The sequence below is a fragment of the Oncorhynchus clarkii genome, chromosome 5 (assembly GCF_045791955.1).
Source record: "Oncorhynchus clarkii lewisi isolate Uvic-CL-2024 chromosome 5, UVic_Ocla_1.0, whole genome shotgun sequence".
NCBI lineage: Eukaryota > Metazoa > Chordata > Actinopteri > Salmoniformes > Salmonidae > Oncorhynchus > Oncorhynchus clarkii.
In genome coordinates, this window is record NC_092151.1 from 78044174 (window position 1) to 78059202 (window position 15029).

At 44.7% G+C, this 15029-nt stretch overlaps 1 protein-coding gene across 1 annotated transcript in view; it reads right to left on the minus strand.

Annotated features, from left to right (window-relative positions):
• LOC139409409 (cadherin 2, type 1, N-cadherin (neuronal)) overlaps positions 1 to 3576 on the minus strand; it is a 53693-nt gene extending 50117 nt beyond the window's left edge. Inside the window, exons 1-2 of the mRNA XM_071154531.1 lie at positions 3352 to 3576; positions 840 to 978 (exon numbers count right to left, since the gene is read on the minus strand). Coding sequence (XP_071010632.1) covers positions 840 to 978; positions 3352 to 3399 — 187 coding nt within the window. The 5' untranslated portion in view covers positions 3400 to 3576. The remainder of the gene's footprint in view (positions 1 to 839; positions 979 to 3351) is intronic.
• Between the last annotated feature and the right edge of the window lie 11453 nt (positions 3577 to 15029).

Sequence of the window (15029 nt, forward strand, 5' to 3'; positions counted from 1 at the left end):
TCTCTCTATCTCTCTCCCTCACTCAGACCCCCTCTGTCTCTCAATTCAATTTCAATTTAAGGGCTTTATTGGCATGGGAAACATGTTTACATTGCCAAAGCACGTGAAATAGATAATAAACAAAAGTGAACTAAGAATATATATTTTTTACTCTCTCTCTCTCCCTCTCTCTCCCTACCTACCTCCCCCTCTCTCCCCTACTCTTTGTGTTTACCATAGCTTCCTGTCCTTGCAAGAGTTTGACAGCTTCACAGGAGCCAATGAAATGTAAATAAAACAAAGAGCCAACAGACTAGAGACTAGAAAAGGACATCTAGCACAATAAACTGTGAATTAACCATCCTGAACACACAGACTCACAGCTAGGTCTGCCTCGGTATGCATCTGGCACTATCAACCGCACAGCTTAGTAACACTCATTCACACACACGCACCCCGAGTGGATCACAGACAGAGGTCATTGATCAGAGGATGGATATAGGCTGGCCAGATCAATCTCATTGATCACACACTGTTTCATCAGCATGTGGAGTGTGTGTGTGGGGAAACACCCAATATGTGTGTTTGTGTGTGTGGGTCAATGAGTGTGTGTGGGGAAACACCCACTGTGTGTGAGACGAGGTAGACAGTTTCAGCCCCTCCCCCGCTCTGCCCCCGACCCTCACACTGTCTCCCTGATACTCACCTAATCTTCCCCCTCCCTCAGTGTTCATAAGGAAAAACTCCTCCATACTGTTGTGCAGACTCTACCCACTGACTGAGTGTGTGTGTGCATTTGACTTGTGTATCTGTGTGTCCTTATGTGCTCACACCGACAGGTGTTTGTGTGTGTGACGTACCGGTGAGGAGTGCTTGTCCCTCTCTCAGCTCCTCGTCCACGGCAATACTGTACTCCTCCTGGGAGAACCCTTGTGTGCACGGCAATGACCTCTGCCTCCGTGGCAACGACCCCACGGCCCCTCCGCCATGCACAGCAACCTGGAAAACAGAGAATTAGAACAGAAGGGTGTGATCTACAATAATCAATATAATCCTAGAGGGGTTACACATACTTTCAAATGTACGCACTCACTGCAATATAAACTGCTTTGGAAAAAGTGTCTGCTGACTAGATTATATTGATAGAGGTAACAACAATGTAATAACCACTAAGAAATATCATGATAGGCAAGAGAAGAGACATTAACCAGCTCCAAATGCAATATAATATAGACTGCATAAAAGAGACATATTCTAAATGTAATATAACAACATATAGGACTATATCTGTGTCAAATAAGAGCAACAATGATGGCACATTAGGAGGGGCCCTGCTCAGTGGCAGAGACAGAAGGCCACCTCTCTATGCTCCCCTCCCTGCCCCCTACCTGATCCCCTCCCCCCTCACAGAGCAGCACAATGGCATATGTCACTTAGGCAGGTGATTAGAGTAATAAGGGTAAGGGTTAGCGGGTAGCATGATTAGCATGTCGACATCCCAAATGGCACCCTATTCCTTATAGTGCTCTACTTTTGACCAGGATGCCAATTGGGATCCAGACCCTGCTACTACAGCACTTCAGAAAGTAAACACACCCTCAACCTTCACCCTCGTGGTGATCACAGATCTGACATGGCTATATACAGGTAAAAGCTATGTATTAGAACCTATTGCTTTCACCTATATGATGCTTTTCAGTTCAGTCATTAGTTCAGGGGAGATATGAAGGAATAGGGTATTTCAGAAGTATTCAAGCATCGGCGTGAGAGCACAGGATTACATGTGGAGACGGATCCAAGACCAATCCAACAACATTATAGATCGGTGTATGTGATTGTGTCAAAAACCTGTAACCCTTCCATGTGAATTTACTCATTCAATTCGAATCAATTCTAGTCTGCAAAGTCTCTGCAATCACTCTATTTATTTGCTTCTCAGTTGTTTATCTTACTTTCCAAACATAAAACGTCTCTAGACATGTTTCAAATACCTATACTGTGCTAAATGAATACATTAACACAAGGAATATGCGAAACCAAATGGGTTGGGTAGCCTATAACCATGCGTTGAGGGGATGGGGTAGCTTTCGAGACAAACCCGGTGAATACATATGAGTTACAATCCCACAATGTTTACTGGCACTGACATAACCGCGAGCTGAAATATAGTAAACTGTAGCCTACTCGATAGGCATTATACATCTGTTCAGTTAATGTACTCCTCATTTCACAACGTGTTAGCGAAGCGCACACTAATTCAACATTCAACAACATCCACCCTGCTCGGGTGATTGACCAAGGCTTTGTTGTCGGCATTGGACTGACCCTAACCCGAAATGTTGGGGTTCACTCTAGGTCATCTCTATAATTTTGATATAGGTTAGCAAATTAGGTTATGGTGTAGCCAACGGACTAAAAAACAATAGGCTAACCATGTGCGTGTGTGTGTACCGTGCATGTGTTTTGAACCATTAGCATCTCTAAAAAAACATTAATCTGATCTGATTTGTATTGCGGCAACGGGCGATTGTCCCGCGGCTACATTAATGTCCGTAAATTGTTACAGTTGTTGGTGACCCGTAACCTAAACCTCCGATTCAGTTAATGGGTTCAACTTCAGCCTGGTGACGCGTCTACAAAAGTTCCAAATAGCCATAATAGTATTCCATATAGGCGTAAACTATAGATTCTGAATTATGGGAGAATATGGGGGCAGACAAATGTGTCCCTCTGGGCAAAAACTGGTTGATTCAACGTCGTTTACACGTCATTTCAACAACAAAAATGTAATGCGATGATGTTGAACGTGGAAAGCTGATTGGATTTGCAAAAAGTCATCAACGTAAGGGAATAGCGTATTTTTTCACCCAACTTTAAACCTAAATCCAATGGCATGGTGACATTTTTATTGTTGATTTCACGTTGAATATTCACGTTAGTTGACAACTCAACCAAATAAAGTAAATAAAGTAAATCAAAATTAGACGCCGAACTATGACCTCTGCACAGTGTGGTAGCTCGATTATGAAATTCGGTAAATGCCTACCATCATCAGAGAGCAGTTCAAACTTCAAGTGTAGACTACTATAACAAATAGGCTACCCTATCACTGCAAGCTCGAGGGCTAGACCACTTTTGTTATCACAAGCACGGATACATTTGAGCATAACGAAATCCTCAAACAGGCAACGTTTGAGCGAGATTCTAATGCATAGTCAAAAATCAATATAAGCCAACGACCAAATATCGAGGCAATGTAGAGGGGAATAAATGCAGTCTATCCCCGCAGACTGAGTCAAAGAGAGCCAACTCACCAGACCACGTCCCACCACCACACACACCACTCCGACTACCAACACAGCGGTTTCCTACCTGCACAGCTGCCAGTAGCATCAATAGAGCGCCCGCAGTAAGAAACATGATACAAATTCCTTTTTCGAATGCGTTGTGAAAAGTCCCTCTTTCTTCGCGGTCCAATTTGAGAATGCCCACTAGGAAACGGGCGACAGCGGCATGTAGAAGGCAGCCTCTTATCTTTCTATTCTCCGTCCCTGCTCTGTTCTGTGGTATGCTGCTGATCGAAGCGCACTCTTGACTGGTACTGAGGCTGAATGACTGACTACCAGTCGGGGCGACCAACAACACGGGCCTCAGTGTCTCCACCTAGCGGACAACATCAAATATGGAAGGAATCACACAAAAAGGCATTTCTTTTGCACGTTTCTTTCTTCTCTCCTCTCCCGATAGAGAATGACAGACCACGCCCCTCCTGTATAACACCATTTGAGTCCTCATCGTTATCCCTACTAGTGTTGTCACAATACCATAACTTTGACTTCAATACCGATACCATATTTACTATCACAATATTTGATACCATCACGATACTCAATAGCACCATACTAAATAGCAAATAAATGGTATATTAGCCAAAGTGACAGAATGGCACTTGATCCAGAGAGATTAATGCAATTAGACTAACAATGAGACTAACAATTTTTTCAGAATGGCACAAATTCCCCGATATCTGTTCAATCAAATCCCCCATCCCCCCATTGGTGTGTACACATATTTTGCATATGTTATCACAGGTGCAGCAAAATGCTTATGTTTCTAGCTCCAACAGTCCAGTAATAACAATACAAAACATTTTCAATAGGAGTAACTTATTGAGCTTGACAAACAATCTGTTTCCCTTCAATTTGAGACTTATTTTATTTTAATGATCAACAACATTTGCATAGAAGTACCATATTTTATATATGGGGATGAGGGTAGTTGGATGGGCTGTTTACAGATGGGCTATGTAGAGGTGCAGTGCTCTGTGAACTGCTCTGACAGCTGGTGCTTAAAGCTAGTGAGGGCGATATGGGTCTCCAGCTTCAGTGATTTTTGCAGTTCGTTCCAGTCATTGGCAGCAGAGAACTGGAAGCAAAGGCGGCCAAAGTGGGTGTTGGCTTTGGGGGTGAACAGTGAGAAATACCTGCTGGAGCGTGTGCTACAGGAGGGTGCTGCTATGGTGACCAGTGAGCTGAGATAAGGTGTGGCTTTACCTAGCAGAGACTTGTAGATGACCTGGAGCCAGTGGGTTCGGCAAAGAGTATGAAGCGAGGGCCAGCCAACGAGAGCGTACAGGTCGCAGTGGTGGGTAGTGTATGGGGCTTTGGTGACAAAACGGATGGCACTGTGATAGACTGCATCCAATTTATTGAGTAGGGTATTGGAAGCTATTTTGTAAATGACATCGCCGAAGTTGAGAATTGGTAGGAGGGTCAGTTTTACAAGGGTATGTTTGGCAGCATGAGTGAAGGATGCTTTGTTGCGAAATAGGAAGCTGATTCTAGATTTAACTTTGGATTGGAGATGTTTGATGTGAGTCTGGAAGGAGAGTTTACAGTCTAACCAGACACCTAGGTATTTGTAGTTGTCCACATTTTCTAAGTCAGAACCGTCCAGAGTAGTGATGTTGGACAGGCGGGCAGGTGCAGGCAGCGATCGGTTGAAGAGCATGCATTTAGTTTTACTTGTATTTAAGAGCAATTGGAGGCCACGGAAGGAGAGTTGTATGGCATTGAAGCTCCACTGGAGGGTTGTTAACACAGTGTCCAAAGAAGGGTCGGAAGTATACAGAATGGTGTCGTCAGCGTAGAGGTGAATCAGAGACTCACCAACAGCAAGAGCGACATCATTGAAATATACAGAGAAGAGAGTCTATCCAAGAATTGAACCCTGTGGCACCCCCATAGAGACTGCCAGAGGCCCGGACAACAGACCCTCCGATTGACACACTGAACTCTATCAGAGAAGTAGTTGGTGAACCAGGCGAGGCAATCATTTGAGAAACCAAGGTTGTCGAGTCTGCCGATGAGGATGTGGGGATTGACAGAGTCGAAAGCCTTGGCCAGGTCAATGAATACGGCTGCACAGTATTGTTTCTTACCGATGGCTGACTCCACACTCCAAGACTGCTTCCATCACGTGGACTGGGAGATGTTTCGTATTGCGTCAGATAACAACATTGACGAATACGCTGATTCGGTGTGCGAGTTCATTAGAACGTGCGTTGAAGATGTCGTTCCCATAGCAACGATTAAAACATTCCCTAACCAGAAACCGTGGATTGATGGCAGCATTCGTGTGAAACTGAAAGCGCGAACCACTGCTTTTAATCAGGGCAAGGTGTCTGGTAACATGACCGAATACAAACAGTGCAGCTATTCCCTCCGCAAGGCTATCAAACAAGCTAAGCGCCAGTACAGAGACAAAGTAGAATCTCAATTCAACGGCTCAGACACAAGAGGCATGTGGCAGGGTCTACAGTCAATCACGGACTACAGGAAGAAATCCAGCCCAGTCACGGACCAGGATGTCTTGCTCCCAGGCAGACTAAATAACTTTTTTGCCCGCTTTGAGGACAATACAGTGCCACTGACACGGCCTGCAACGAAAACATGCGGTCTCTCCTTCACTGCAGCCGAGGTGAGTAAGACATTTAAACGTGTTTACCCTCGCAAGGCTGCAGGCCCAGACGGCATCCCCAGCCGCGCACTCAGAGCATGCGCAGACCATCTGGCCGGTGTGTTTACGGACATATTCAATCAATCCCTATACCAGTCTGCTGTTCCCACATGCTTCAAGAGGGCCACCATTGTTCCTGTTCCCAAGAAAGCTAAGGTAACTGAGCTAAACGACTACCGCCCCGTAGCACTCACATCCGTCATCATGAAGTGCTTTGAGAGACTAGTCAAGGACCATATCACCTCCACCCTACCTGACACCCTAGACCCACTCCAATTTGCTTACCGCCCAAATAGGTCCACAGACGATGCAATCTCAACCACACTGCACACTGCCCTAACCCATCTGGACAAGAGGAATACCTATGTGAGAATGCTGTTCATCGACTACAGCTCGGCATTCAACACCATAGTACCCTCCAAGCTCGTCATCAAGCTCGAGACCCTGGGTCTCGACCCCGCCCTGTGCAACTGGGTACTGGACTTCCTGACGGGCCGCCCCCAGGTGGTGAGGGTAGGCAACAACATCTCCTCCCCGCTGATCCTCAACACTGGGGCCCCACAAGGGTGCGTTCTGAGCCCTCTCCTGTACTCCCTGTTCACCCACGACTGCGTGGCCACGCACGCCTCCAACTCAATCATCAAGTTTGCGGACGACACAACAGTGGTAGGCTTGATTACCAACAACGACGAGACGGCCTACAGGGAGGAGGTGAGGGCCCTCGGAGTGTGGTGTCAGGAAAATAACCTCACACTCAACGTCAACAAAACTAAGGAGATGATTGTGGACTTCAGGAAACAGCAGAGGGAACACTCCCCTATCCACATCGATGGAACAGTAGTGGAGAGGATAGCAAATTTTAAGTTCCTCGGCATACACATCACAGACAAACTGAATTGGTCCACTCACACAGACAGCATCGTGAAGAAGGCGCAGCAGCGCCTCTTCAACCTCAGGAGGCTGAAGAAATTTGGCTTGTCACCAAAAGCACTCACAAACTTCTACAGATGCACAATCGAGAGCATCCTGGCGGGCTGTATCACCGCCTGGTATGGCAACTGCACCGCCCTCAACCGTAAGGCTCTCCAGAGGGTAGTGAGGTCTGCACAACGCATCACCGGGGGCAAACTACCTGCCCTCCAGGACACCTACACCACCCGATGTCACAGGAAGGCCATAAAGATCATCAAGGACATCAACCACCCGAGCCACTGCCTGTTCACCCCGCTATCATCCAGAAGGCGAGGTCAGTACAGGTGCATCAAAGCTGGGACCGAGAGACTGAAAAACAGCTTCTATCTCAAGGCCATCAGACTGTTAAACAGCCACCACTAACACTGAGTGGCTGCTGCCAACACACTGACACAGACTCAACTCCAGCCACTTTAATAATGGGAATTGATGGGAAATAATGTAAATATATCACTAGCCACAATGCTACCTTATATAATGTTACTTACCTTACATTATTCATCTCATATGCATACGTATATACTGTACTCGATATCATCGACTGTATCCTTATGTAATACATGTATCACTAGCCACTTTAAACTATGCCACTTGTTTACATACTCATCTCATTTGTACATACTGTACTCGATACCATCTACTGTATCTTGCCTATGCTGCTCTGTACCATCACTCATTCATATATCCTTATGTACATATTCTTTATCCCCTTACACTGTGTACAAGACAGTAGTTTTGGAATTGTTAGTTAGATTACTTGTTATTACTGCATTGTCGGAACTAGAAGCACAAGCATTTCGCTACACTCGCATTAACATCTGCTAACCATGTGTATGTGACAAATAAAATTTGATTTGATTTGATTTGATTTGGCGGTTAAGATATCGTTTAGGACCTTGAGCGTGGCTGAGGTGCACCCATGACCAGCTCTGAAACCAGATTGCATAGCGGAGAAGGTATGGTGGGGTTCGAAAGGGTCGGTAATCTGTTTATTGACTTGGTTTTCAAAGACCTTAGAAAGGCAGGGTAGGATAGATATAGGTCTGTAGCAGTTTGGATCAAGAGTGTCCCCCCCTTTGAAGAGGGGGATGACCACAGCTGCTTTCCAATCTTTGGGAATCTCAGATGGCACGAAAGAGAGGTTGAAATAGGGGAATAGATGACAGGTGTGCGTAATGAAAGTTCCGGAGAGATATGTGACAGTTACCCCCCCTGGCTTCATCAATAAGTGCATCGATGACGTCGTCCCCACAGTGACTGTACGTACATACCCCAACCAGAAGCCGTGGAATACAGGCAACATCCTCACTGAGCTAAAGGGTGGAGCTGCCGCTTTCAAGGAGCGGGACTCTAATCTGAAATCCCACTATGCCCTCCGACAAACCAACAAACAGGCAATGTGTCAATACAGGACTAAGATCGAATCATACTACACCGGATCCGACACTTGTCGGATGTGGCAGGGCTTGCAAACTAGTACAAACTACAAAGGGAAGCACAGCCTGATGTCTGCCCAGTGACACGAGCCTACCAGACAAGCTAAATAACTTTTATACTCGCTTCGAGGTAACTAACACTGAAACATGCATGAGAACATCTGCTGTTCCAGACGACTGTGTGATCATGCACTCCGCAGCCGATGTGAGTGTCATGTCTCGGACTTCTTTAATATGATGACAAGCTATTTTATCAAATCGATTACCTAATGTTTGATTGATTACGTGGTTGATTTAAACCATGCAACTATTAACTCGTTAATATCTGGGTCAACACGGAAGAGTTAGTTCAATGGAATTGCAACACTTCGCATGCACAGTGCATTCTTCCAATATATGTGCAGTGCACTCTTCCATCACATATACAGCTGATTCTCAAGATCTTGCACTCTAATCAAATCAAATGTATTTATATAGCCCCTCTTACATCAGCTGATATATCAAAGTGCTGTACAGAAACCCAGCCTAAAACCTCAAACAGAAAGCAATGCAGGTGAAGAAGCACGGTGGCTAGGAAAAACTCCCTAGAAAGGCCAAAACCTAGGAAGAAACCTAGAGAGGAACCAGGCTATGAGGGGTGGCCAGTCCTCTTCTGGCTGTGCCGGGTGGAGATTATGACAGAACATGGCCAAGATGTTCAAATGTTCATAAATGACCAGCATGGTCAAATAATAATAATCGCAGTAGTTGTTGAGGGTGCAACAAGTCAGCACCTCAAGTCAGTTAGCTTTTCAGAGCCGATCATTGAGAGTATCTCTACCACTCCTGCTGTCTTTAGAGTGTTGAAAACAACAGGTCTAAGACAGGAGAAGTACTCCAGATTTAACAAACTGACCCTAGCCCCCTGACACATAAACTACTGCAGCATAAATACTGGAGGCTGAGACAGGAGGGGTCAGGATACACTGTGGCACGATCCAATGATACCCCCAGAAAGGGTCAAACAGGAAGGATAATAACTCCTACATGTACATATTACCTCAATTACCTTGACTAACCGGTACCCCCTGTATACAGCCTTGCTATTGTTATTTTACTGCTGCTCTTCAATTATTTGTTACTTTTCATACTTTATTTTCTGAAAACTGCATTGTTGGTTAAGGGCTTGTAAGTAAGCATTTTACTGTAAGGTAGGCCTGTTGTATTCGGCGCATGTGACAAACAAAGTTTGATTTGTGTAACCAAGAGGCGTAGCAGTTGGACGTGTGTTTGCTTGTCCCGTGTAAATAGTAAATAGTCTGTTTCTTTGTTTTTTTGTATATATTTTAATCTCACTTTCCAACTACGACCTAAATATATTTTCCTGCAACCCACCTCACCCAATGTGGTACGGATCTGACATTTCTATACTTTATAACTGGAACCTACATCAGAAGCTAGCCAGCTAACTAGCCACTAGCCATTAGTTATTGCTAGCCATGGCTATCTGTCTTCACCTTTAGCTCGCACACCTGCCAGTCTGCACAGCGCGATATCAACCCAGAGCATATCAGACTGCTTTTCTCTACCACATCACCGGATTCCTGCCGCAAGCTCTGGACCATTACACCGGATCATCGCAGCTAGCTCGATGCAACCGAGTGGGTATTGTTGGCTAACGCCTCTGTCCCGAATCAAGCACCAGTTAGCCTTGAGCTAGACTCGAGCTAGGCCCATCTCCGGCTAGCCGATGAAGAATACCAGCTAATTCCTGGGCTACAACACCTCTTTTGCCAATTGGCCTGGACCCTTTATTGCCGAGACGGAGCCCCGCCGATCCATCATGACTGGTCTGGTCGATGTGGTTTCAACAGGCTTTTCCGTTGCGATGTCTCCGAAGACCCATCTGCTCATCCCGGCCCGCTAGCTTTCTGAATGCTGTGTCTCCCACTCGCCTTGTGTAGTAGCAACTTCCGAACGACTCCCTAACTCACCTATTACTGCTCATTGCTGTTCATATGATCACTCGGCTACACAGCTAAAGCCTGCTGGACTGGTCACTAACACGGTATCTCATTGTGTTTATCTGTTGGCCCCAGCCTCAAACTCAGGTCCTGTGTGTATCTAACTGACACTCTCTGCTCGTCCATTGCCATTTACCCATTGTTGTCTTAGCTCTCCTGATCAACACCTGTGATTGCTTTATGCCTCTCTCTAATGTCAATGTTTATTTAAACATTTTTATTTGACCTTTATTTAACTAGGCAAGTCAGTTAATAACAAATTCTTATTTTCAATGACGGCCTAGGAACACTGAGTTAACTGCCTTGTTTAGGGGCAGAATGACAGATTTTTACCTTGTCAGCTCAAGAATTCGATAATGCAACCTTTCGGTTACTAGTCCAACGCTCTAACCACGAGGCTACTTGCCACCCCAAGTAGCCTAGTGCCTTGTCTACTGCTGTTTCGGTTATTTCTTATTGTTTTATTTTACTGTACAGCCCCCAGTCCCGCTCAACATGCCTTAGATAGCTCTTTTGTCCCACCCCACACACATGCGGAGACCTCACCTGGCTTAACTAGTGCCTTCAGAGATGCAACCTCTCTCATCGTCACTCAATGCCTAGGTTTACCTCCAATGTACTCACATCCTACCATACCCTTGTCTGTACATTATACCCTGAATCTATTCTACCGTGCCCAGAAAACTGCTCCTTTTACTCTCTGTTCCCAACGCACCAGTCGTCCAGTTCTTATAGCCTTTAGCCGTACCCTTATCCTACTCCTCCTCTGTTACTCTGGTGATGGAGAGGTTAACCCAGGCCCTGTAGCCCCCAGAACTACACCTATTCCCCAGGCGCTATCATTTGTTGACTTCTGTAACTGTAAAAGCCTTGTTGCATGTTAACATCAGAAGCCTCCTCCCTAAGTTTGTCTTTTTCACTGCTTCAGCACACTCCGGCAACCCTGATGTCCTAGCCGTGTCTGAATCCTGGCTTAGGAAGGCCACCAAAAAATCTCAAATTTCCATCCCCAACTACAACATTTTCCATCAAGATAGAACTGCCAAAGAGGGCGGAGTTAGCCTGCAGAGTTCTGTCAAACTATCCAGGTCTGTGCTCAAACAGTTCGAGCTTCTACTTTTAAAAATCCACCGTTCCAGAAACAAGTCTCTCACTGTTGCTGCTTGTTATAGCCACCAGCTGTGCCCTGGACTCCATATGTGAATTGATTGCCCCCCCATCTATCTTCAGAGTTCATACTGTTAGGTGACTTAAACTGGCTTCTTAGGGATAGTGTCTATTTTTCTCCATTTCCACATGACTGATGTGACCTAAGTAAACTGCCAGTTACTCAGGCCCAGAAGCCAGAATATGCATATACTTGGTAGCATTGGATAGAAAACACTTACATTATTATAACATTTCTACAAACTTGTATGAGACAATAACACAATTGATATAGCAGGTGAAAAACCAACCTGAACTTTTCTTTTTGAGCTTCCAGGCTATGGGTTCTATGTAATTCCAGCTCCCAGATTGCAATTCCTATGGCTTCCACTAGACGGCAACAGTCTTTGTTTATTGTTGCAGACTTGTTTCTTCAAAAACGAGCAAGAATTTTGAGTTTTTGTACAAAGAGTCCTGATACAGTATTAGTCTGTTGGCGCAAGACGAAGAGGATGCGCGCTTACTAATTTTACTTTCTATTGAACATACTTTTTTTCTTATGAATAGAAACGTAGTTGGACTTGTTTGAACAAAGTTTAGTGGTAGCTTTATGGACTCCTTTACCTGCATGTTGAACAAGTGTATTACTGAAATCGATGGCGCCAACTAAACAAACTTTTTGGTATATAAAGAAGGATTTTATTAAACAAAACGACCATTCATGTTGTAGCTGGAACCCTTGGGATTGCAAACATAGGAAGATCTTCAAAGTAAGTAATTATTTAATCGCTATTTGTGATTTTATGAAGCCTGTGCTGGTTGAAAAATATGTTGATGTGGGGTGCCATTCTCAAACAATTGCCTGGTATGCTTTCGCTGTAAAGCCTATTGTAAATCGGACAATGCAGTTAGAGTAACAATAATTTTAAGCTTTTAAACGATATAAGATACTTGCATGTTCATTAATGTTTAATATTACGATTATTTATTTGAATTGCACACCCTCCAATTTCACCGGATGGTGTCCCGCTAGAGGGACGCATAGTCTTATACAACCTCTCTTTCGTATCGTCTGAGATTCCTAAAGACTGGAAAGCTGCCGCAGTCATCCCCTCTTCAAAGGGGGAGACACTCTATACCCAAACTGTTACAGACATATATATTTCCTGCCTTTCTAAAGTCTTCGAAAGCCAAGTTAACAAACAGATTACCGACCATTTCGAATCCCACCGTACCTTCTCCAATATGCAATCTGGTCATGGGTGCACCTCAGCCATGCTCAAGGTCCTATACAATATCATAACCGCCAACGATAAAAGACAGTACTGTGCAGCCGTCTTCATTGACCTTGCCAAGGCTTTCGACTCTGTCAATCATCGCATTCTTATCGGCAGACTCAATAGCCTTGGTTCTCAAATGACTGCCTTGCCTGGTTTACCAACTACTTCTCAGATAGAGTTCAGTGTGTCAAATCGGAGGGCCTGTTGTCAGGACCTCTGGCAGTCTCTATGGGGGTGCCACAGTGTTCAATTCTCAGGCCAACTATTTTATCTGTATATATCAATGATGCCGCTCTTGCTGCTGGTGATTCTCTGATCCACCTCTACGCAGACCATTCTCTACACAGACCACACCATTCTGTATACATCTGGCCCTGTTTTGGACACTGTGTTAACAAACCTCCAAATTAGTTTCAATGCCATTACAACTCTCCTTCTGTGACCTCCAACTGCTCTTAAATGCTAATAAAACTAAATGCACGCTCTTCAACAGATTGCTGCCCGCACCTGCCCGCCCAACTGGCATCACTACTCTGGATGGTTCTGACTTAGAATATGTGGACAATTACAAATACCTAGGTATCTGGTTAGACTGTAAACTCTCCTTCCAGACTCACATTAACTCTCCTTCCAGACTCACATTCAATTAAATATATTTTGCAACAAAGCCTCCTTCACTCATGCTGCCAAACAAACCCTCGTAAAACTGACTATCCTACCGATCCTTGACTTCGGCGATGTCATTTACAAAATAGCCTCCAACACTCTACTCAGCAAATAGGATGTAGTCAGCAAATTGGATGTAGTCTATGACAGTGCCATCTGTTTTGTCACCAAAGCCCCATATACTACCCACCACTGCGACCTGCATGCTCTCGTTGGCTGGCCATTGCTACATATTCGTTGCCAAACCCACTGGCTCCAGGTCATCTATAAGTCTTTACTAGGTACAGCCCTGCCTTATCTCAGCTCACTGGTCACCATAGCAACACACACCCATAGCACACAGCAGGTATATTTCACTGGTCATTCCCAAAGCCAGCACCTCCTTTGGCTGCTTTTCCTTCCAGTTCTCTGCTTCCAATGACTGGAATGTATTGCAAAAATCACTGAAGCTGGAGACGTATATCTCCCTCACTAACTTTAAGCATCAGCTGTCAGAGCAGCTTACCGATCACTGCACCTGTACACAGCCCATCTCTAAATAGCCCACCCAACTACCTCATTCCCATATTGTTATTTTTGTTGTTGTTGCTCTTATGTACCCAAGTATCTCTGCTTGCAGAGATAAACCCTCTGCACATTTATCACTCCAGTGTTAATGCTAAATTGTAATTATTTCACCACTATGGCCTATTTATTGCCTTACCTCCCTAATCTTACAAAATTTGCACACACTGTACATGGATTTTTTTTTATTGTGTTATCGACTGTATGTTTGTTTATCCCATGTGTAACTCTGTGTTGTTGTCTTTGTAACACTACTTTTCTTTATCTTTGCCAGGTCGCAGTTGTAAATGAGAACTTGTTCTCAACTGGCCTACCTGGTTAAATAAAGGTGAAATAAAAAATATTTATAGCAGGCAGTTTACTCTGGGCACCTTATTCATCCAAGCTACTCATTACTGCCCCCAGCCATAAGAAGTAAAATATTTTATGAATCCTATAAATTGAAATGGCCGAGAGACTATTCAGGATCGAGGGAAAGATGAGAGATCCTTGATGAAAACTTGCTCCAGAGCACTCAGGACCTCAGACTGGGTCGAAGGTTCACCTTCCAACAGGACAATGACCCTAAGCACACAGCCAAGACAACACAGGAGTGGCTTCGGGACAAGTCTCAGATTGTCCTTGAGTGGCCCAGCCAGAGACCGGACTTGAACCCGATCGAACATCTCTGGAGAGACCTGGTAATCCTGGTAATAGCTGTGCAGTGCCGCTCCCGATCCAACCTGACAGAGCTTGAGAGGATCTGCAGAGAAGAATGAGAGAAACTCCCCAAATACAGGTGTGCCAAGCTTAGCGTGATACCCAAGAAGACCCAAGGCTGTAATCACTGCCAAAGGTTTGTCAACAAAGTACTGAGTAAAGGGTCTGAATACTTATGTAAATGTACACTATCGTTCAAAAGTTTGGGGTCACTTACAAATGTCCTTGTTTCTGAAAGAAAAGCAATTGTTTTTGTCCATTAAAAT